The sequence below is a fragment of the Pongo abelii genome, chromosome 4, assembly GCF_028885655.2.
Source record: "Pongo abelii isolate AG06213 chromosome 4, NHGRI_mPonAbe1-v2.0_pri, whole genome shotgun sequence".
Lineage (NCBI taxonomy): Eukaryota > Metazoa > Chordata > Mammalia > Primates > Hominidae > Pongo > Pongo abelii.
Genome location: NC_071989.2, coordinates 163,568,745 through 163,592,175, shown reverse-complemented (window position 1 = coordinate 163,592,175; position 23,431 = coordinate 163,568,745). Strand labels below are relative to the sequence as shown.

The following is a 23,431-nucleotide window of genomic DNA, read 5'->3' as shown; positions in this document are numbered from 1 at the left end:
TGAAGGTGGGTGAGTGTACAGTGACCATGTGGGCTTCAGATCTTATTGTAATCACTCTGGTAGGTGACACCCATCAGAGAATGACTGCATATTTTAGGAGCTCACTTTCTCTTCTATCTTGCCTTTCTTTTTCTACAAGTCAGTAACAGATGTTTCTGAAACACCTTCCAAACGTTATCTCTCTTTCAAACAGGAAAAGGTCACTTAGAAAATGGCCACCCTGAGTTATTTCACCAGCTTATGCTTTGGAAAGGAGATCTCAAAGGTGTTCTCCAGACTGCAGCAGAAAGAGGGGAGCTGACAGACAACCTTGTGGCTATGGCACCAGCGGGTATGGTTTTTGCTTGTTTGTTCTTTTCAACAAAAGCTCTATCATCTCTAGGATACGTCCACTAAAGATGGCTCTTAGCACAGTCTTAAGCTTGAAATCACTTACAAATAGATGCAAAGCTAATCGTGTTTGCAGCAATAGAGAAACTAATAAATCCAACCCAACCCCTTTGAAAAAAAGCAGGTCACTGACACTTTAATGGCAAAAGCATAATTGGTGGGAACTTCTCGAAGGACAATTTGGCCATGTCTAGTAAATTTTAAAGATATAACACAAGTCTGTAGTCCCCAGCTGCTCAGGAGGCTGAGGCAGGAGGATTGCTTAAGGCTAGGCGTTCAGACCTGTAGGGCACTGTTAATTGTGCCTGTGAATAGCCACTGTACTCTAGTCTGGGCAACATCATGAGACCTTGTCTCTTTAAAAAAAGAAAAAAAGGCTGGGTGTGGTGATTCCTGATTCATGCCTGTAATACCAGCATTTCGGAGGCCGAGGTGGGCAGGTCACTTGAGCCCAGGAGTTTGAGACCAGCCTAGGTAACATGGCAAAACCCCATCTCTACAAAAAAATTAAAAAATTATCTGGGCATGGTGGCATGTACCTGTAGTCTTTACTACTCGGGAGGCTGTGATGGGAGGATCACCTGAGCCTGGGGAGGTTAAGGCTGCAGTGAGCCATTATTGTGCTACTGTGCTCCAGCTTGAGCCACAGAGCGAGACCCTGTCTCAAAAAACAATAAAAGGAAAGGGAAAAAAAAAAAAAAAAGCACGTAGGCATGTTACCTTTGGCTCATCAGTTCTGATTATAGGAATTTAACTGTGCTCACACATTCCTTTCTGTATCTTTTCAACTTTGTACTGTTTTGTTTGTGTTACATAATCAAACAATTGATGTTTCAGAATGTGTAGATGAAGCAGATGATCCGTAGTGGTAGCTGAATGGGTATCTAAATGTTCTGCTGAATGCATTGACTGAAAACAAGGCTTTTTCAACCCAAATGTACTGGGTATTGTTTTTACTTTTTCTTCAACTGTTTTTTTAACCACCATCTTTTATTTTTTCAGCTGGCTACCATGTGTGGCTATGGGCTGTGGAAGCTTTTGCCAAACAGCTGTGCTTTCAGGATCAGTATGTCAAGGCTGCTTCTCACCTACTTTCCATCCACAAAGTGTATGAAGCTGTGGAGCTGCTCAAGTCAAACCATTTTTACAGGTCTGTGTGGTCCTAGAGTTGGGATAATACTTGGACATAATGTGAAAATAACCTAAACTTCTCTATTGTTAAAGTAACATAAATAGAGGAAACAGTCCTCCTGTTTCAGCCCCCTGAGTAACTGGGACTACTCAGGAGGTTCATGCCACCACATCCAGCTAATTTTTTAGTTTTTTGTAGAGACAGAGTCTTGCTGCATTGTCCAGGCTGATTTCCAACTCCTGGGCTCAAGCGATCCTCCTGCCTCAGTCTCCTAAAGTGCTGGGATTACAGGCATGAGCCACCATGCTTGGCCAAGATTTTCTTTTTGTTCTACCCTGCTTTGGTTTTGTTGTCTTCCTTTAGAGAATGTTGAACTTTGTTTTGGTGAGTAGTAAAGTTGTGTATCAGCTTGATCTTTTCATGGCTTGTTTTTAAACTTTGTTAGGGCAAGTTTATCATATTCTAGAATTAGTTTGGACCTCCTACATTCTGATATCTTTCTTGAATGCCTTATGCATTCAACAAATCAAAACTCAGATGTCTCCAAGTCCTGAGTAAGCTCTGGGAATTGTTCAGCTTACAGTTACCTAGTCATTCTTTGTTTAGACTTAAGGAGTTTCCTTTATATACATGGCTTTTAATTTAGCCAAAGACTCAATGGGATCTCCAGGCAGAGTTGTGGATGTCTGTCTCTGGACAGCTTCCTCCTTCCTAGTATCCTGCCCCTCAGATTTCCATTGTTTCCTCTTCTCAACTCAGAGATTGCTGAGGTTTTGCTCAGGTTTTCCTTAGGAAAATGGCTTTGGACAGAAAGCCAGTGCCAAGATAGGGCTCCCATCATTTGTTTCTGTTCTCTTAGGGCTGACTATCCTGTGCTGCCTGTTACCCGGTATCTGAAAACAGTTGTTTCAGCCATTTTGTCCAGTTTTTTAGTTTTATGGCAGGAAGGTAGGTCTGGTCCCAGTTATTCCATCATGGCTGGAAGTAGAAGTCCCAAAATACTTTCAAAATATTGCTATCTCTAGATCACTTTAACTAATAAAACACTTTTTTCCCAGCTACAACTTTATGTTGGCTACAACTCAGCAGTTGTATGTCATTTGAAAAATATTTGTTTACTGAGTTGTTCAGATCTTCCAAATGTTAACATATCTTATTATAAAATACCCAAAAATACCACATTCCTTACTATCACCATCAGTCTCATTAGAGAATTCTAACTTATGAGAAACTGTCAGGCGCACAAGTGGTAGGTACAAGTTTTCTAAAATTCTAATTTTTGCTAGAAAACTCGCATTTTATCATTAGTAACAAATACTGTTGGTTGTTTTTAATGAAGTGGTAGGCCTACTTTGTTCATTTTTGAGAAAAACATCTGCCAAATACCCAACTCTGAATAACTGTTATTTATGTTAGTCATTTTTTTTTTTTTGGAAGAAAGGAAGTTCTATGAAAAAAGCAGCCAGCTTAGCTTGTAATTTGTTCATACAGGTGTTTCCTAGAGACAACCATCCTACTTTGGAATGCAGCAGAGAACACAAAATGTTCTTCCCATTTGTCACACAGAATATTAAAGTGTTTTGGACTTGACGGATTTAGTAAAATTCGTAATTTTTACTGCTTCATTAAGGGCATTCTTCCTTTTTTCCACTGTAAGAGCCACTGCCTTCTTTCTTAGATGCCAGGTTTATCAACCATTGCTTTTGCACAATCAGTGCAAATGTCAACACATTTTTTTTTTAATAAAAAAGCACATAACTGACTCTTAGCATTGTTGCAAAAATAGTTTTAACCTCATGAACCCTCTGAAAGGTTCTTGAGGACCCCCTAGGAATCCACAGACCACAATTTAAGAACTGCTGATCTAAGTGAAGAAACGAATGCAGCATATGTTTCTAATTTGTCTATATAATGCAAGCGCAGTTTTTTAAAGGAAGTTGGAACAATAAGAACGCAAAAGGGACAATTTGTCCTGTCTTACAGCCCCTCCTAGGACCATACACAGAGGAGCCTTTTCAGATTGGCTAAAGGGTCTGTTCTTGCCTTTAGGGAAGCTATTGCGATTGCCAAGGCCCGGCTGCGCCCAGAAGACCCAGTCCTGAAAGACTTGTACCTCAGCTGGGGAACCGTCCTAGAAAGAGATGGCCACTATGCCGTAGCAGCCAAATGGTAAGCCTGAGGAGTGCAGGGATGCATCCAACATAGAAGAGCTTCTGCCAGGAAAGGGAAGACAAGAATACACTTAATAAGTTTAAGTGGAGGTAAAGCAGCGAGAAATTATTTAAAAGATATGTATATTCAACTTAGTTTCATAACACTCATCAGGAACTACCTCCTGATTTATTTATAAGTCACTATAACTATTCAAGAAAAACCTCAGTAGCAGATTCAGAAATTATGCATTTTTCTAATGGTCTCTTATAACATCAAACAAAGGAACCTCAACCCATGCTGGATTGAACCCAACAGAGGAGTCATCCCCTCTCATTTTCCTTGTGTCCTTAACCTATATGATATTGTTTCTCATACACTCTGCTGAGTTGTGCTTGCCTCAGGCTTCATAGGAACAACCGGGGCAGTGACATACCTGGGACCACAGGAAGGCACATGCAGCAAAGTGGATAGAAAGAAATGATTCCATCCTCTAGGAGTGGGAATAAAAGATCTGTTTATGACATTTTCTTCACATTTTTATTCATATTATAGCTATTTAGGCGCCACTTGTGCTTATGATGCAGCCAAAGTTTTGGCCAAAAAGGGGGATGCGGCATCACTTAGAACGGCTGCAGAGTTGGCTGCCATCGTAGGAGAGGATGAGTTGTCTGCTTCCCTGGCTCTCAGATGTGCCCAAGAGCTGCTTCTGGCCAACAACTGGGTGGGAGCCCAGGAAGCCCTGCAGCTGCATGAAAGTCTACAGGTCAGTCATCTGCTAGTATACGAGAGGGAAGTGTCCCAAATCCTTTTCTAGTCAAATCCAAGTTAATAACCCAGTTGCACAAGCTGTGCCAATTTGGCAGGCCAAGCAAGCCCTGGCCATGCTATCCCACTGAAGTACTATGACTTGTTAGTTGGCATATTCAGAGTAAGAGATAATATGGTCATTCACAGTAATTCCCATTGCTTATCTGTTTCTACAAAACACCTGTGAGCCGGGCACAGTGGCTCATGCCTGTAATCCCAGCACTTTGGGAGGCCGAGGCAGGCAGATCACTTGAGGTTAGGAGTTCAAGACCAGCCTGGACAACATGGTGAAACCTCGTTTCAACTAAAAACACAAAAATTAGCCGAGCGTGGTGGCACGCTTCTGTAATCCTAGCTACTTGGGAGGCTGAGGCAGGAGAATCACTTGAACCCGGAAGGCAGAGGTTGCAGTGAGCCAAGATCCAGCCTGGGCAATGTAGTGGGACTCCGTCTCAAAAAAAAAAAAAAAAAAAACACCTTAGTCAGCCCAGGCCTTGAGTTGACAGTCTAGGGTTTCTTCATTGATGTTATCAGTGCTGTCTTCCTTGAAGAGAAAATGATTGGCCTTTAACAGAAATCATAGAACTCTACCTGTAAATGCCCCTCTTAACTATAAGCTATGGAAAAAACTGGGCCAGATGCAGCAGATCACTTGAGGTTAGGAGTTCAAGACCAGCCTGGCCAACATGGCAAAATCTTGTCTCTACTAAAAATAAAAAAATTAGCCAGGCATGGTGGCACACGTCTGTAATCTGGCTACTTGGGAGGCTGAGGCAGGAGAATTGCTTGAACCCAGGAGGCAGAGGTTGCAATGAACCAAGATTGTGTCACTGCACTGCAGCCTAGGTGGCAGAGTGAGACGCTTCAGAAAAAAAAGTGAAAAGTGTGGGAAAATGGAAATCTTTTATCTCTTAAATTTTTTTGTTCCCATCTGGTTAAAAATCAGTAACATACCACTGCCTTTTTGACACATCAAAACAGATTAAAGCATTGGCACTCTTACCTAGTTTCTAAAACATGTAAACATTTGATTCACTTTAGATAACTTTGTCAGATACTAACGAGTTTTTTTAAGTTCTTCACTCTCTAACAGAGTACGGGGCCTAAAGATGGTTTTTAGCTGAATATTTAGAGCCCAAGGAACATGGTACATGGGGAGGTAGCTTTCTGGGAACAGCAGAATAAAAATGGAAGTGAAAATAGGACACCCTAAAAGATAATGCTACTGGGCATTATTTATAAAATGACCAAGTCTAGGGAGATTTTAATTTATTCACAATCAAAAAAAGTTTAGCATTTTATTTTTACTCTTAAACAGCATCCTTAACAAAGCAAGAAAACCTAATAAGCATGTGCTAAATATTCTGATAAGGGCTATTTTGGCTTTGTGGAACAGACTCTTGCAAACTTAACTGAGAAGATATTGTTATAGGAGTACACAAGGAATCTCATGGCAACTAAAAATCTAGTGAAAATAGATTTTCTAGGTCTTCTCTCTGTGCTTCTGTTTTCTTCTCTCCCAGCCAATTTCCTCTATTAAACCTATTTGGACATGGCTCCTAATGCCTGTCCCAGCTCTTGGATCAACAAAGCTTGTCTTTTCCGGCACCTTTGGCCCATTATGCTTTTATTCTTGAGTCCACAGTTTGGTCAGGGAGAAAGAACCTGAGGAGCCCAGCCCATCTTTCCTCAAACTAGGCTACAAGGCTTAAGTGGCTGGTCTGTGTGTGTGGCTTAAATCATTGTGGGTAGGGCTACAGTTGGGATTCTGTGTTATAAAAATGGTTTCTTGAGCTCTAAGGATAGATTTCCCCCAAAAGGGACCTGGGAAGTGTCTGTCAGATCGCCCCTTTTGTCCGTTTTCATGCATGACTCACATGGGACAGGTAGCTCACTAATGTGCTTTGGTTGCTGCAGATACAAAGGGAAATACTTTGAAGGACTCGGAAGAGCTCTCGAGATCATCTGAGTGCTTTCCGTGTATAACAGTTCCTCTTCCTTGTTGTCGTGTTCCAGGGTCAGAGATTGGTGTTTTGCCTTCTGGAGCTACTGTCCAGGCATCTGGAGGAAAAGCAGCTTTCAGAGGGCAAAAGCTCCTCCTCTTACCACACTTGGACCACGGGCACTGAAGGGCCTTTCCTGCAGAGGGTGACTGCAGTGTGGAAGAGCATCTTCAGCCATGACACCCCTGAGCAGTATCAGGAAGCCTTTCAGAAGCTGCAGAACATCAAGTACCCATCTGCTACAAATAACACGCCTGCCAAACAGGTAAGCCATCTGTACCAGCTTTTGACATTAATCACTCAATGGTAAGACTTCCTTAATCCGTGTCTATTGTAACAGGGAAACAAGCAGAATGCCGGACTGTGTTTCACAAAAGGCTAAGGCATGCCCACGCCACCTGGAAAGATCCCTTCAGACTAATCAAAGCCCTTTAACTTTAAAGTTAGTATTAGATCAGTATTCCCTTTTTTTTGTTTTGTTTTGTTTTGAGACGGAGTCTCGCTGTGTCACCCAGGCTGGAGTGCAGTGTTGCGATCTTGGCTTGCTGCAAGCTCCGCCTCCCGGGTTCCCGCCATTCTCCTGCCTCAGCCTCCCAAGTAGCTGGGACTACAGGCGCCCACCACCATGCCCGGCTAATTTTTTGTATTTTTAGTAGAGACGGGGGTTTCACTATGTTGGCCAGGCTGGTCTCGAACTCCTGACTTCATGATTCACCCACCTCGGCCTCCCAAAGTGCTGGGATTACAGGCATGAGCCACTGCAGCCGGCCTGTTTTTTAGATTTTTAGTAGAGACAGGGTTTCACCATGTTGACCAGGCTGGTCTTGAACTTCTGACCTCAGGTCATCCACCTGCCTCGGCCTCCCAAAGTGCTGGCATTACAAGCGTGAGCCACCACGCCCAGCCAGGCAGTTTCTTATAAAATTAAACATGCACATGCCCCATGTCTCAGCAGTTCTGCTACCTAGATATTCCACTGAAACTGAAATCAGATGGCCAAAGACTTGTACACAAATGTTTACAGCAGCTTAGCGCACAATAGCCAAAATCTAGAAACAACCCAAATGTCCATCAGCTGATGAATGGATATGCAAACTGTGTTGTGTCTGTGCAGTGACATACTATACTGTTTAACAATAAAAAGGCCCAGGCTTGGTGGCTCACACCTATAATCCCAGCACTTTGGGAGGCCAACGCAGGTGGATCACTTGAGCTCAGGAGTTCGAGACCAGCCTGGGCAACATGGTGAAAACCCGTCTCTAGTAAAAATACAAAAATTAGCCGGGTGTGATAGCACAAGCCTGTAATCCCAGGTACTAGGGTGGCTAAGGCAGGAGAATCGTTCAAATCTGGGAGACAGAGGCTGCAGTGAGCCAAGATGGCACCACTGCACTCCAGCCTGGGTAAGAGAATGAGACCCTGTCTCAAAAAAACGATAAAGTAAAAAGGAACAAATGACTGCCACACAAATAATATCGGTGTTAGCCGAGCATGGTGGCGGGCGCCTGTAGTCCCAGCTACTCGGGAGGCTGAGGCAAGAGAATGGTGTGAACCCAGGAGGCCGAGCTTACATTGAGCCGAGATCGTGCCACTGCACTCCAGCCTGGGCGACGGAGCGAGACTCCGTCTCAAAAAAATAATAATAATAATAATAATATCGGTGAATCTCAAAAGCATTAAAGACACAAAAGACCATATACTCTGTGGTTCTGTTTATATGAATTCTAGAAAAGAAAAAGTGACAAAACAGCCAGTTCAGTGGTTGCCAGTGGGGTGGGGCCAGGAGATCGCCTCCAGAGGAGCCGGAGGGCATATCTTCAGTTGATGAAAATGTTCTGTCTTGATTTTGCTGGTAGTTATGGAACTATATATGTTTCTCAGAACTTACCAAAGTACATAGTTAAAATTGAGCACATTTGTCTTGGTTGTACTCCAAGCTTTGTTTTATTTTGGTTTTGGTAGGTTTTCTTTGTTCTTTTTTTTTTTTTTTGAGACAGAGTCTCACTCTGTCACCCAGGCTCGGGTGTAGTGGCTCACTGCAACCTCCGCCTCTCAGGTTCAAGCGATTCTTCCGCCTCAGCCTCCCGAGTAGCTGGGATTACAGGTGTGCACCACCACGCCCAGCTAATTTTTGTTTTTTTTTAGAGATGGGCTTTCACCTCAGGTGATCCACCCACCTCAGCCTCCCAAAGTGCTGGGATTATAGGCGTGAGCAACTGCACCCAGCCTTTATTTTGTTTTTAATTACAGCTTTTAGTTCCAGAAACTCACTTTTTGTTTTTTGTTTGTTTGTTTGTTTTGAGAAGGAGTCTCACTCTCATGCTCAGGCTGGAGCTCACCGCAACCTCCACTTTCCGGGTTCAAGCAATTCTGTCTCAGCCTCTCGAGTAGCTGGGACTACAGGCACACGCCATCATGCCTGGCTAATTTTTGTGTTTTTAGTATAGGCGGGGTTTCACCATGTTGGCCAGGCTGGTCTTGAACTCCTGACCTTGTGATCTGCCCGCCTTGGCCTCCCAAAGTGCTGGGATTACAGGTGTGAGCCACCGCGCCTGGCCCACTTTTTGATTTAATTAAATGCAAATGTAAAGGTGTTTTCTCAGTGTGAACAGACTTTAACACCGGGACATGTGTGTGCTGCTGTGCAACTAGACATGAGAGTTTCTGATGTGGGAAGCAAAAATGGGTGGCGGAGACAAGAGGAACTTTCAAAGTGTGAATTGTGTGTACTTGTTTCCAAATGCGGTTCACAAGAACAGTTTGGTGGCATCCTCTGCGCCTACCATGGGAGGATGTTTAACTCAGACTCTGGCTTCTCTCTCCAGCTCCTGCTTCACATTTGCCATGACTTGACCCTGGCAGTGCTGAGCCAACAGATGGCCTCCTGGGACGAGGCTGTGCAGGCGCTCCTTCGGGCAGTGGTCCGGAGCTATGACTCAGGGAGCTTCACCATCATGCAGGAAGTGTACTCAGCCTTTCTCCCTGATGGTAAATGACTCCCCCCTGCCTGAGGCACACCCTTTAATGGACAACATCACCACCACTAGTGGTGTGGCACTGGGAGTACCTAGATTCTTAAAAAATGGAGATTGGCCAACTGTGTCATTTTAGTAGAAAGTTTGGATTCTCTTACCCAAGCTTTTAAGAACAACTATACTGTTTCCTTTACCTGGCCCTACCCTCTTACAGCCTCCTGTGCACTTTCCACACAGTTTAAGGGAGAGAGAAATAGGAATGTAGTTACATGTTAGTAAGAACAGAAAATAACAGCAAAAAGATAGACATTCCTTGGGCTGCATAGTCAGTCACTGAACTAAATCATTGTGATTTTTCAGAGAGACAGTGTGATTTGTCATTGTGGCCCCAGAGCCTTCAGTAGTACAAATGGAATACTCTGTCATGCTTTGAATGACTCCTAGGATGTAGTAATGAGAACATTGTCCCAAGCCAGGAAATGTTTAGCCTCCAGTTGGCTCTTGGTGGAAAGGCATGTGGCCCCGTGGATCACACTGTTGTCCTTTTTCCTGGGGTCTGCTTCTTGGGTGATAAGAAATAGAACATAAGGGCAGGAAGCCAGATTTCTGGCAACTAGAGAAATGCATGACCCAGTATCTTTTTCCTCTTTTCCTAGGCTGTGACCACCTAAGAGACAAGTTGGGGGACCATCAATCCCCTGCCACACCAGCTTTCAAAAGTTTGGAGGCCTTTTTTCTTTATGGGCGTCTGTATGAATTCTGGTGGTCTCTCTCCAGGCCTTGCCCAAATTCCAGTGTCTGGGTAAGGGCTGGTCACAGAACACTCTCTGTTGAGACAAGCCAGCAGTTAGACACTGCCAGCACTGAAGAAACGGACACTGAAACTTCTCAGCCAGAGCCAAACAGGCCTTCAGAACTAGACTTGAGACTCACAGAAGAAGGTGAGCGAATGCTGAGTACTTTTAAGGAGCTCTTTTCAGAAAAGCATGCCAGTCTCCAAAACTCACAGAGAACCGTTGCTGAAGTCCAAGAGACTTTGGCAGAAATGATCCGCCAACACCAGAAGAGTCAACTCTGTAAATCCACAGCAAATGGTCCTGATAAGAATGAACAAGAAGTAGAAGCAGAGCAGCCCCTCTGCAGTTCTCAGAGCCAATGGTAAGTACTGAGGCAAGTACAAGACGGAATGAAAAATAACCCTGCTGGCTAGGAACAGTGGCTCATGCCTATAATCCCAGCACTTTGGGAGGCTGAAGCAGGAGGATCACTTGGCCCAGGAGTTCACCACCAGCCTGGGCAACAAAGCGAGACCTTGTCTCTACAAAAAAAAAAAAAAAAAAAGGCCGGGCACAGTGGATCATGCTTGTAATCCCAGCACTTTGGGAGGCCAAGGTGGACGGATCACTTGAGGTCAGGAGTTTGAGACCAGCCTGACCAACATGGTGAAACCCCGTCTCTACTAAAAATATAAAAATTAGCTGGGTATGGTGGCATATGTCTGTAATCCCAGCTATTTGGGGGGCTGAGGCCAGAGAATTGCTTGAACCTGGGCAGCAGAGGTTGCAGTGAGTCAAAATCGCACCAACGCACTCCAGCCTGGGCATCAGAGGGAGACTTCATCTCAAAAAATACAAATAAAATAACCAGGTGTGGTGGCATGTACCCTGTAGCTACTTAGGAGGCTGAGGCAGGAGGATCACTTGAGGCCAGGAGCTCAAGTTCAGCCTGGGCAACGTACTGAGACCCTGTCTCTAGGAAAATTAATTTTTTTAAATTAGCCAGTTGTGGTGGCATGCACTTGTAGTCCCAGCTACTCAGGAGGCTGTGGGAGAATCACTTAAGCCCAGGAGTTCGAGGCTATAGTGAGATACAATCGTGCCACTCATACCAGCCTGGTTGACAGACCCTGTCTCTACAAAAAAAAAAAAAATTAAATTTTAAGAAGTCAGGTGACAAAGGAATTTTATTTATAAAATGAGATAAAAGTTACCCAGGCAGGGGCATATGCTCTCAGGGCCTCCTGAGGGCTGTGTCATAGGCAAAAGTTTAAATTTTTTAAAAATTTTAAAAATAAAAAAAAGGTAAAAGCTACCCAGGCATAACAAAAGATAATCCAATTCAAGGATGGGCAAAGGACTTGCGTAGACATTTCTCTAAAAAGCCAGTAAGCACAGGAAATGATGCTCAACATCTCATCATTGGGGAAATGCAAATCAAAACTACAGTGAAGCAGCACTTCATAGCCATTAGGCTACTATCAGAGAAGCAGAACAAGTGTTGGGGAGGATGCGGAGACATTGGAACCCTTGTGCCTGTTGGTGGGAATGTAAAATGATGCAGCCACTGTGGAAAACAGTATAGCAGCAGTTCCTCCAGAAATGTAAAATAGAATGACCATAGGACCCAGCACTTCCACAGCTGGGTATACACCCAGAAGAATTGAAAGCAGGGTCTGAAATATGTGCACACCTGTGTTCATAGCAGCATTATTCATAATACCCAAAACACGGGACCAACCTAAGTATCCACTGACAGATGAATGGATAAGCAAAATGTGCCATATCCATACAATGAAATGTCATTCAGCCTTACGAAGGAAGGACATTATGCTGAGTGAAATAAGCCAGTCACAAAAAGACATACACTATATGATTCCACTTATATGAGCTACTCAAAATAGTTAAAATCATAGAGACAGAAAGTAGAATAATGTTGACAGGGGCTAAGGGAAGCAGAATGAGAAGTTAATGTTTAATGGGTATAAAATTTCAGTTTTACAAAACGACAAGAGTTTTGGAAATGGATGGTGGGGATGTTTTTCACAACATTATGAATTTATTTAAAATCACTGAACTATGTATTTTTAAATGGCTAAGATGGTAAGCTTTATGTTATATACATTTTACCACAGTAAAAACAATGGGAGAAAAATGTTACCCAGGGCAAGACATACAACTTAACACCTTTTATTTTTTTCACTAGTAAAGAAGAAAAAAATGAGCCACTTTCTCTGCCTGAATTAACCAAAAGGCTTACAGAGGCAAATCAGAGAATGGTGAAATTTCCTGAGAGCATTAAGGTAAGAGTTAAAGCAGTTCATTTGGTAAAGCATCACTTTTTGTGTTATCGCTCAACTATACCACATTCTTATAAAGGTCAGCTGCCTCTCTGTTCAGTTTCTAAAATCTCTACCCATTCATATGTGCTTAAGAATTTAGAATCCAATAACTTTGGTTAGCTAGAATGTTTTGTGAGAGTAGCATTATTGATCACACAAGTAAATTTATACCTCAGTCTTCAGAGAAACCAAATAAATTTAATAGGTAAGAAGTAAAATTTAAATTGGTGCCATGTATTAGATAGCTTACAGATGGACAGGTCTTTTTGGCTGTGGGCCCAAATATTAATAGAAGCACCACTTTTAAGGGTTGATTTGTATAGGGCTGTAGAAAGAGATTGTGCCATTGAGAAGGACATCCCAGTAGCCATCCCAGTTTTGAGTGTCATTTCTCCTTGGAGTAACTGTTGAAGAGAAAGACAGGACATTGCCTTAGGAGAGAGCTGGCTCAGCTGTGTCCAAGAAGTGTCTGTAGATGAACCTGAGTGACTGGTGCCTTCTGTGCAGGTGTTTGTGGCTCTTTTGCAAATGCTTCCTCATTCATCCTTATGTCATCATCTTTCAGGCCTGGCCCTTCCCAGATGTGCTGGAGTGCTGCCTCGTCCTGCTTCTCATCAGGTCCCACTTTCCTGGCTGTCTGGCACAGGAAATGCAGCAGCGGGCCCAAGAGCTCCTTCAGAAATACGGCAACACGAAAACTTACAGAAGACACCGCCAGACCTTCTGCATGTGAATTTTCACACACCTTGAAGAAACTGCCAAATTGAAAATGTTTGACATCTTTCACCTCTGCAGTTATGCCTCACCAGACATTCACTCTGGTCCCTAGATGTTTTTGCAGTAATCCAAAAGAATACAAATGAGGATTAAGTTTGAATCAACCCTGCCTACCCATAGACACGGTGGATCTGACTTTAGACTCAATTTTGGTCTCCTACTGGAGGGAAGATCATGAAAAGCCCGCAGTAGTTATTCAGAACTAACACCTGCAGAGTGTTGGTCATCTCTACAGCCTTAGGCAGGTTTCACCCAAAGAGGAGAAACTTCTGTCGTCACCCAAAGTGTTACATGCTTAAAACACAAGCTACCTTTATAAATATTTCATCTGATCAGAAATGTGTCATGCTTGTTTGAGATGGAGTTGCTGCATTTTAGGACTATTGATACCTTTTTTTAATTGTTTTTATAATATTTAATTTGAAAGAGGAGACCCTTCTCTCTCTACTCTTTCATAGATTGAAGTTTGAATATGAAATAGGCCTTAACCATCATGTTGACTCTCCTGTCAGAATTTTAGGTTGGAAATTTGGTTTTATTCTTTTATGTAATTGCTTATTTGAACAGATCACTTACTAAAGCTTAGAAGAAGTGATTCAAATGTGTGTTTTCCCTTCAGTTTTATAACAAATGGATTGATGGCAGTCAAATAGCTCAGGAATAAATTACTGTTTCAATGGTTCTTAAACTTTCTTGGATCATAGGATCCTTTTGAGAATCAGATTAAAGCCGAAGATACTCTTTGGAGAAAAATGCATATTCCTGATTTTGCATAGATGACCTTTGGATTATTGGACTCCGACTATTGGGACCCTAAATACTATTTAATTATAAATCTTTTTTCTCCGGGCCGGGCGCGGTGGCTCACGCCTGTAATCCCAGCACTTTGGGAGGCCGAGGCGGGCGGATCACGAGGTCAGGAGATTGAGACCTTCCTGGCTAACACGGTGAAACCCCGTCTCTACAAAAAAATTAGCCAGGCGCGGTGGCAGGCTCCTGTAGTCCCAGCTACTTGGGAGGCTGAGGCAGGAGAATGGCGGGAACCCGGGAGGCGGAGCTTGCAGTGAGCCGAGATCACGCCACTGCACTCCAGCCTGGGCTACAGAGCGAGACTCCATCTCAAAAAAAAAAAAAAAATCTTTTTTTTTCCTCCTCCTTGGTTATTTAAACAGTTGAACAGTGTCAGGAGCAGATGTTTCTGTAATGTCACAATTGCTAGCCTGGGAAAATTCAGAGTCTGGCATGGGTGTGGGAAGGAACACTCCTTTCAGATAATTGAACTGTTTTCTCTAGGATTCATTGTGAAGGCTTTTCTGCTCACGTTTATAGTTTATTTTTCAATTAATTCCTAGGATTGGGGTTGTTGGGACAGTAAGAATGAAATTCATTTACAGGAAGTCCCAGGAAGGAAAAAGTTTGAGGCAGTTTTCAAAGACGTGTATGTGCCTAGCATTAGAGTTTAATAAACTCTACAAAGGGAAATACTGTAGAATTTAGATCCTCGCAGTTCTTCATACAGTTAAGTGAACTTTAGGAAGACGATGCTTTGTTACCAGGGATGGAGAATCTTTCTTGATTGCAAAGACATACATAGGCATGGCTAGGTAGAAAACTGGACACCAGTTCTACCAACTGCTAAAATGAACTTTACTTACAGAGGTGGAAAAAATATATACTCCCTTCCACTTGAGTAAAGAGCAATATTGTTAAACTAGAATTCTAAATTCCTTTGTGATCTGTTGGAAGCATTACCTGTGGGTGGAGGAGTCCTGCTCACTCCTCAATTACTGCTTTGGTAAGAACAAGATTTACTATTTGAGTTTGGGTGTGGTAGCTCATGCCTGTAATCCCAACACTTTGGGAGACCAAGGCAAGTGAATCACTTGAGGACAGGAGTTTGAGACCAGCTGGGCAGTATATATGGAGGCAGTATATATTTGAGACCAACATTTAGCAGTATATATGGAGGGGCTGAATTGCACTCAGTAGCCTGGTGCTATGGTGCATGCCTGTACTCTGGATACTGTGGAAGTTGAGGTGGGAGGATTGCTTGAGGCCAGTAGTTCAGGGCCAGCCTGGGCAACATAGCGAGCTCCCATCTCTATAAGTAATAAATAACATTTTTAAAATGAATTATGGCCAGGCACAGTGGCTCACACCTGTAATCCTAGCACTTTGGGAGGCCGAGGCAGGCAGATCACCTGAGGTCAGGAGTTCGAAACCAGCCTGGCCAACATGGAGAAACCCCGTCTCTACTAAAAATACAAAAATTAGCTGGGCATGGTGGCACATGTCTGTAATCCCAGTGTTGGAAATAAGAGCTCAGAGTCACAAAGAAAATGAGCACTCAAACAAAAGACTTCTCAGCAAGGCAAATTTACGTCTGCAGAAGGATGCTGCTGCCTGCACCAGTCACAATCGCAAGAGTGCACTGAACAAAGGAGAGAAGGGTTTTTATCCCTAATGCAGCTTCTGTTTCTGTGTCCTTTTCCCATTGGCTGGAGTCGGACCACACAATTTAAGCTAACCCGATTGGCTAAAACTTGAAATTTTTCCAAATAGGGTAGACGGGGAAGAAGGGGTAGGAGTGGTAAAACTTTTCCAAACAGGGTAAACTGAAACCTTTAAACGTGTAACTTGTAAAGAAAGGTGGGGAGGGAGGGATTGTCCATTAAGGCAATGTGAAAGGACATTAGTTGCTAAAAGGAACAAGGAAGTTTGAAGAGGAACTGATTGTTTGGCAAATTTCCCCCTCTTGACTTGGTAGTTCTTCCTCGTCAAGTCTCCTTAACATATCTTGACTTTATTGTTCCTCTTGGTCACTTAGGAATAGGAGCTTATCTGAGTAGGGTAGGGGAGAAGCAAGAGGGGTTTTGGTGAGAGCTTTTTCTATGAGTCTTTGCACTAATCCACGAATACAGGGTATAATGCAGCAACCTACAAGAATAAGTACACCTATAACAATTGCAAGGGGGGTAAAGATTGAGGTTATGAGTGCCTTCCATTTGCCAAACCATTTTTCCATGAGATTAGAGAAGGGGTCATTTACTCCAGAATTTTTGGCCAATTCATTTGCTAGGGCTTTTGTAATTGTTCCATCGGGGGCTGTGTTGTTGGGGATAAAAGTATAGCATTAGACTCCAATCATGATACAGACCCCACCCTTCTCAGCTAATATCATATCCAGGGCTATTCTGTTTCCCAGGTCATTTGGCTGGTAGGGCCTAATTGTTCAGCTATTCCTTTAATGGCATCCCTAGTATAATTAGCAAACCATTGTTGATTATAGTTAATGTAATTTATCCAGTCCACATTTTTGTTTGCAGTTACCCATGAGAACAATATAGATTCAAATCCTGCAGCTATTTGATTTTGGGCTTTGAACTCATTTGGCACCCTTCATGGAACTCCAGTGGCATCTATATAAATGTGAGGGTCAAAGGACATGTAAGGGGAACTTCTGCTCTTAACAATTGTTCTTTTTGTTTTGTTGGTGAAATGCCAGGGTGAAAGGGATGGCCAATTGGATTAGAATGCAAGTGTCCCTCCAGTTACTTGGCAGAGTACCCAATAGTGGCCCACCACAATACCACCATACATCCGGATGCTTAGGGATGAACAAGGGCAGACTGATTGGTTAGCTCCTGAAAAGGCTTGGACTCACTGCATCCCATTAGGCTTCCAAGGAATGTCAAATTTTCCCCCTGTGGTGAGAGACATGTAAAATTTACATTGTTAATCGGAGGCCCTCGGGGGCTGACCTACCGGGCCTTTAACTTCCGGGAATAGCAGTGCGAGTTTAGCATGCCTTATTGCCCTGGGCTGTGGGGTTTTGGAAGAGAGCTACCATACAGCTCATGCCCTGTTGGTTGGAGATCCATCCAAGTGGAAAGGGAACAATTTGGGTTTCTGGCTTGCCTGTTGCACAAGGGTAACAATCGCTTTTATTTAGGGTGTGAATGGAATATTTAATCCATTCCGGCCAGGCATTAACATCTTGATATCCACTTTCTATGGCTAAGGTTTGCTTTAGGTCCTTGACTTCTACTATGGCTATTTTTTTATTATTAGGTAAGAAACGAAAAATGGTTTGATTTGGTAGGCGTGGGGGAGGCGAGTTGGTAGAAGACGGAGAAGGATTAACAAAACTTTTTTTGTTTTTGTTTCGTTGTTGTTTGTTTGAGGCAGAGTCTCTGTCGCCATGCTGGAGTGCAGTGGCACAATCTCGGCTCACTGTAACCTCCACCTCCCAAGTTCAAGTGATTCTCCTGCCTCAGCCTACCGAGTAGCTGGGACTACAGGCATGTGCCACCATGCCCAGCTAATTTTTGTATTTTTAGTAGAGACGGGGTTTCACCACGGTGGCCAGGATGTTCTCAATCTCTTGACCTTGTGATCTGCCTGCCTCGGCCTCCCAAAGTGCTGGGATTACAGGTGTGAACCGCCACGCCCAGCCAATGAAACCTATTTTAAAGGAGCCTATGGGGTATTTTCCAGTGACATCCATTCCTAGGCCATAAAGACAAGTGGGGTTAGGGTCGGTGGAGGTGGGGATAAGAATAGAGAGAAGTACAAAGTACTGGGTTGCACTGGTGGATTTGGCAATTTGAGGGGGTGGTTCCTTTGGTGAAGTGGAGGTAGGATTTTAGGGTGGTGCAGCCTTCTGAGGAGGTCCAGCCCTGATATTTGGTAGTCCAGATAACAGCTCCCCAACTATATCATAACCCCTGGAAGGCTCATGGTTGTTGATTGCAAAGGTTATAGGTGGTGCTGGGTTTGGAAGGAGTGGATGGGCAGAGCTTTTCTAGGAGGCTAGCTGTCTCTGACTTTGGAGATTCCCTCAGGGCATGGCAAGACAAGCATTGAAAGTAATGCTTTGGGTTTGGGGTGAGCTTGACCTAGTTATGTTAATAATAAGATGAGAGGCAGCTAAGGGAAAGAGAAGAGGAAAGAAAGACAGATTAGGCTTTTCTCTTTAATGTTACTCTGGTGAGAGTTGGCCCTGGGACGACAGTCCATGGCTTTGGAGAGGGCAGTGCCTTTCTGACTTGGGTATAATGGATCCACCCCTTTTCAGCAGTTCAGACTGCTGTCTCAGTTGTTAGGAGCACCAGGTAAGGTTCTTCTCAGGTGGGCTCAAGCTTTCCCTCTTTCTAGATTTTGATAAGGATGTGATCTCCAGGTTGATGTTGGTGGACTGGGAATTTGAGAGGTGGTGTTTGCGCTAGGAGGCCTTGAATCCTGAGGGAGGAAAGGGTGGAAGACAGACCAAATACATAGTTTTTGAGAAACTGATTTTTCATTTCAAATGTAGAAAGGTCAGTAGTGGAATTTAGGTAAGGCAACCCATAAAGCATTTCATAAGGGGACAGGCCAAGGTGATTTCAAGGGGCAGTCTGGATTTTGAGTAAGGCAATGGGAAGGCGTTTTGTTCATGGTAACCGAGTTTCCAGGATTAACTTGGTTAGGTGATTTTTAAAAGTTTGATTCATTCTTTCTACTTTCCCTGATGAGGACAAATGCCAAAGAATAGGATATTCCCATTTTATTTCTAATGCCTGGATTAGTCCTTTAATGATGTATGCAGTGAAGTGGATCCCATTGTCTGAATCAATGTTTTCTGTTAGTCCAAACCTGGGTATGATATGTTATAACAGGGCTTTGACCACAGTACTGGCTGTTGTGCTTGGGAAGGGGATGGCATCTACCCAGTGTGTGAGGTGGTTTACTATTACTAGCAAATACTTGAGGCGGCCTACTGGGGGCATTTCAGTATAGTCAACCTGGACACTTCGGAATGGCCTTGACAGTGGGTTCCTTCCTCTGGGAGGTTGCCTCTTTAGGGTTTGCTTATTAGTCTTTCTGCACACTATGCAACCATCCACTGCTTGCTTAGTGAGGGTGTATATTCCTGTGCATTCATAGACTCTAAGGACTGCATCACACATAGCTTGAGGACCCCAATGAGATCCTTGATGAAGTTGTGTCAGTATTTCCCTCATAAGAGGCTTGGGTAACATTTCTCTTCCATCTGGTAATACCCATTTTCCTTCTGAGTTTTCCTCAGCTCCTAATTTCTTTAGTTTTTCCTGGTCTGCATGGGGGAAGATGGGAAGTGCAGTGGAAGGGGGAAGATGAGGGGTTAAATGAAAAATGGGTGTAGCTTGGGAAGAGGCAGCCTGTTTGGCTATTTGGTCGGCTAGATTATTTCCCCGACTTTCAAAGGAGAGGGTTTTTTTTGGTGTCCTGGGACATGAACAATAGCTGTTTCCTCAGGAAGCTGAAGATTATCTAATACTTGTATTATTAACTCTTTGTGAACTAGGTTTTTTTTTTTTTTTTAGAGACAGAGTCTCACTCTGTCGCCCAGGCTGGAGTGCAGTGATGTGATCTCGGCTCACTGCAAGCTCCACCTCCCGGGTTCACACCATTCTCCTGCCTCAGCCTCCCGAGTAGCTGGGACTACAGGTACCTGCCACCACTCCCGGCTAATTTTTGTATTTTTAGTAGAGACGGGGTTTCACTGTGTTAGCCAGGATGGTCTTGATCTCCTGACCTCGTGATCCATCTGCTTCTGCCTCCCAAAGTGCTGGGATTACAGGCACAAGCCACCACACCCGGCCTTGTGGACTAGGTTTTGACCTTTACTGTTAGTAAGGCCTCATTCAGTCCAGATTTTTCCAAAGGTATATACTACTCCAAAGGCATATTTGGAGTCAGTATAAATTGTTCCCTCCTGATTTTGTAAAAATTTTAAGGCTTGATTTAGAGCAAATAGCTGGCACATCTGTGCAGACCAGTCATTGAGTAATCTTCCTGATTCTATTTCTGTGAGGGTATCTCTGTCAACTACAGAGTATCTGTAATCCCTTTTTCCTTCTATTACCCAGGAGGAACCATCTACAAAAAGATGTTTCCCTGTTTGAAAAGGAGTTTCACATAAGTCTAGTCTTAACTTTGGTTTGGTAACTAATTAGGTCTAAATATTTATGCTCAGGTTCCATTGGTTGTGGGTTCCCTGTTACCTTTTGGTTTGGATTCCTGGTTAGAAAAGCAGCTGGATTTAGAGAATTGTCAGTGGTTAGTGTCAGGTCATCTCTCTCTAGCAGGATAGCTTCATATTTTAAAATTCTTGAGTCAGCAAGCCACCTTTCTGCCTTTTGGTTGAGGATAGTTCTGACTTCGTGAGGTGTGCTAACAATGAGTTTTCCCCCAAAGGTTAATTTTCTGCTTTCCTCCCTGAGCAAGGCTGTTGTCGCCAGTGGCCCCCGTGCTCTTGGGTGAGTACCCCTAAAGCCACTCCTTTGCTTATACTGACAAAAAGATGGAATGGCTGTTCTAGGGAGGGTAAAGGTAGAACAGGGTCAGTCACTAGTAAATGTTTTAACTTTTCTACTTGTTTGATTTCCGCTAGAGTCCAGAGAAGGGGGTCTGGCTCTTCTTGGGTGAGTCTTTGGTACAAAAGTTTTGTTTCTAAGGCATAAGAGTCAATTCATAGGCAACAGTATCCAACCAATCCCCAAAATTTTCTGAGCTCTTGTTTTGTTTCTGGCAGAGGTAGGGATATGATACCTTCAATCCATTCAAACCCAATTCTCTGCCTTTTGCTTTTGCCTTTCCTCATCCCTCCGTACATATACATTTTGGGCCTCTCTTAAAAGCTCTTCTATGGGATGGTCTTTCCAATTTTCTATCTTTTGTAATTTTGTAATATCTGGTGACAAAATGGAGCTTTAACATTCCTCATCCAAGGGGGTCTTCTAATTCTAGGCCAGCATATTTCCTCATTTGCTCTTTAAGCCTCTCTAAGAATTCCGTAGGTCCTTTATCCTTTCCCTGTTGTATATTAAAAGCTTTGGTATATTTTGAATTCGAGGAACTGATTCCCGAATCCCTTTAATTATCCTATTTCTAAGATCTCTCATATTCCCTCAATGGGCTACATTGTTATTCCATTGAGGATCTTGGGCTGGGAACTTTTGTTCAGCTGCAAGGACATTACGACTGAGGGGGTGTTCACGTTCCCAAACCGTCATAGTGGCCCTGCGGATCATGCTTCTTTCCTCTCCCAAAAAGAGGATGCCTAGGATGGACATTAACTCAGTCCAAGTATACAACTGGGGTCCTAGAAATTGATCAATTTGATCTGCTACTCCATAGGGATCATCTAAGAGTGGTTTGAGCACTTTTTAGGCTTCGGACTTCTGAACTGGTTAACAGGGCATTCACAAAACCAATGCCCCCTCCTAGAGGCACTTCCCTTAAGGGAAAGATCGTTGGAGCAGAGTCTCTGGAGGTAGTGGGGAAAGGAAAGTTTTGGATATCTTTTTTACACTGTTCTATCTCACATTGAAGTCTTCCTGGGGAAGGGCATTCAGGCTGGGGAGACCACAAGTCAGGATTATAAGGGGAAGAAACAAAGTGAGCTGGGGAAGGGTCTGGGGCAGTTGCAGCTACTGGAGGGGGAGGGAAGTAAGTTAGTGGTGTTTGGTGGGGGAAGGTGGTCTAAGGGGTCCCACGCGTCGGTTGACTTTTTGGGATGAGGGATATTAATTTCTTGAGAAGTAGCTTCTGGCTTGTCCCCTGTATCCTTTAGGGAATAGAGGACAGGCCCCCACCACCAACACAGGGCATAGTCTATTTCCTCCTGGGAGACAGGACTTTTGTTATTGACATACCCTATTAAAAGCTGACAAATCCAATCCTCACTAGATCGAAACTTTGGGCCAAAAGACTGAAGGTTTGAGGATAGGTTCTTTGGTCCAAATAAAACAGCAATATTTTATCATTTGTTGCTTTTTCTTGTGTTTGGTCCTTTCATTATCCTTCCAATATGTTAACATGAGATCTAGAGGGCTATCAGAGGGAATTTTATTGTCTGTCTTGTCCTTTTTATTTCCTGTCCTGCTTGAGGTATTTCCCATTCTGGAAGTTTTAGGTGTTTCCCTGAGTTTCCTGAGTGTGTGGCTCAACCTCTCTTATGAGAGATTTCTTGCCCCCTTTTCCCTGAAGGTTCAACCCCTCCCCTGTCACTGGAGGTTTCTTGCACTCCCCTACTTTTGTTTCGTCCTTCTCCGGCCACTTCCCTCACGGGAATTTGGGTCCCTCTTAGCGTTGGTGGATCAGTATAAGCCTCATGACAGGAAAGCTGCCCTAAGCCATATGAGGTGACCGTGGAACCACAGATCCAGACTCCACACTTGCTTCGCACTCAGCTGTGCATCTTATTCACACGCTTTCAACCTCCAGGATGTCCTGACCACCAAGGAAGTACTTCACCGCCCCTGCAGCTTTTCTTACCTTGGTGTGTGCAGAGTGACCTGGTTGCCAAGGTATTTGTAGGCCTTTTCTTCCTTCATTGCTGAGAGTCCAGGTTTATTCATCACACCGGGTGGGTCTTGATTCCTTACTCCTGAGGACATCGCAGTGAGGCAGCAGGACGCATCTCCTCATGAGAGGTGATCAGAGACCCTTCCCTAGAGGAGAATGGGATGCCAGACGAGCCCCCAAATAGTTGGAAATAAGAGCTCGGAGTTGCAAAGAAAATGAGCACTCAAAAGACTTCTCAGCAAGGCAAATTTACGTCTGCAGAAGGGTGCTGCCTGCACCAGTCATGATTGCAAGAGCACACTGAACAAAGGAGAAAGGTTTTTATCCCTAATGCAGCTTCTGTTTCTGTGTCCTTTCCCCATTGGCTGGAGTCGGACCACACAATTTAAGCTAACCTGATTGGCTAAAACTTGAAATTTTTCCAAATAGGGTAGACGGGGAAGAAGGGGTAGGAGTGGTAAAACTTTTCCAAACAAGGTAAACTGAAACATTTAAATGCGTAACTTTTTTTTTTTTTTTTTTTTTTGAGACTGAGTCTCTCTCTGTTGCCCAGGCTGGAGTGCAGTGGCACGATCTCGGGTCACTGCAAGCTCCACCTCCCGAGTTCACGCCACTCTCCTGCCTCAGCCTCCCGAGTAGCTGGGACTACAGGCGCCAGCCACCATGCCCGGCTAATTTTTTGTGTCTTTAGTAGAGACGGGGTTTCACTGTATTAGCCAGGATGGTCTCAATCTCCTGACCTTGT

General features: G+C 43.7%; 1 protein-coding gene across 2 annotated transcripts in view; it reads left to right on the top strand.

Moving 5' to 3' along the window:
• GEMIN5 (gem nuclear organelle associated protein 5) overlaps nucleotides 1-14,048 on the top strand; it is a 49,418-nt gene extending 35,370 nt beyond the window's left edge. For both annotated transcript variants that reach the window (XM_002816110.5, XM_009241222.4), the window contains exons 20-28: nucleotides 194-331; nucleotides 1,393-1,540; nucleotides 3,572-3,691; nucleotides 4,229-4,439; nucleotides 6,500-6,751; nucleotides 9,312-9,474; nucleotides 10,118-10,619; nucleotides 12,444-12,540; nucleotides 13,145-14,048. In XM_002816110.5, the coding sequence (XP_002816156.2) occupies nucleotides 194-331; nucleotides 1,393-1,540; nucleotides 3,572-3,691; nucleotides 4,229-4,439; nucleotides 6,500-6,751; nucleotides 9,312-9,474; nucleotides 10,118-10,619; nucleotides 12,444-12,540; nucleotides 13,145-13,312 (1,799 nt within the window). In that variant the 3' untranslated portion in view covers nucleotides 13,313-14,048. The remainder of the gene's footprint in view (nucleotides 1-193; nucleotides 332-1,392; nucleotides 1,541-3,571; nucleotides 3,692-4,228; nucleotides 4,440-6,499; nucleotides 6,752-9,311; nucleotides 9,475-10,117; nucleotides 10,620-12,443; nucleotides 12,541-13,144) is intronic.
• Nucleotides 14,049-23,431: the final 9,383 nt, after the last annotated feature.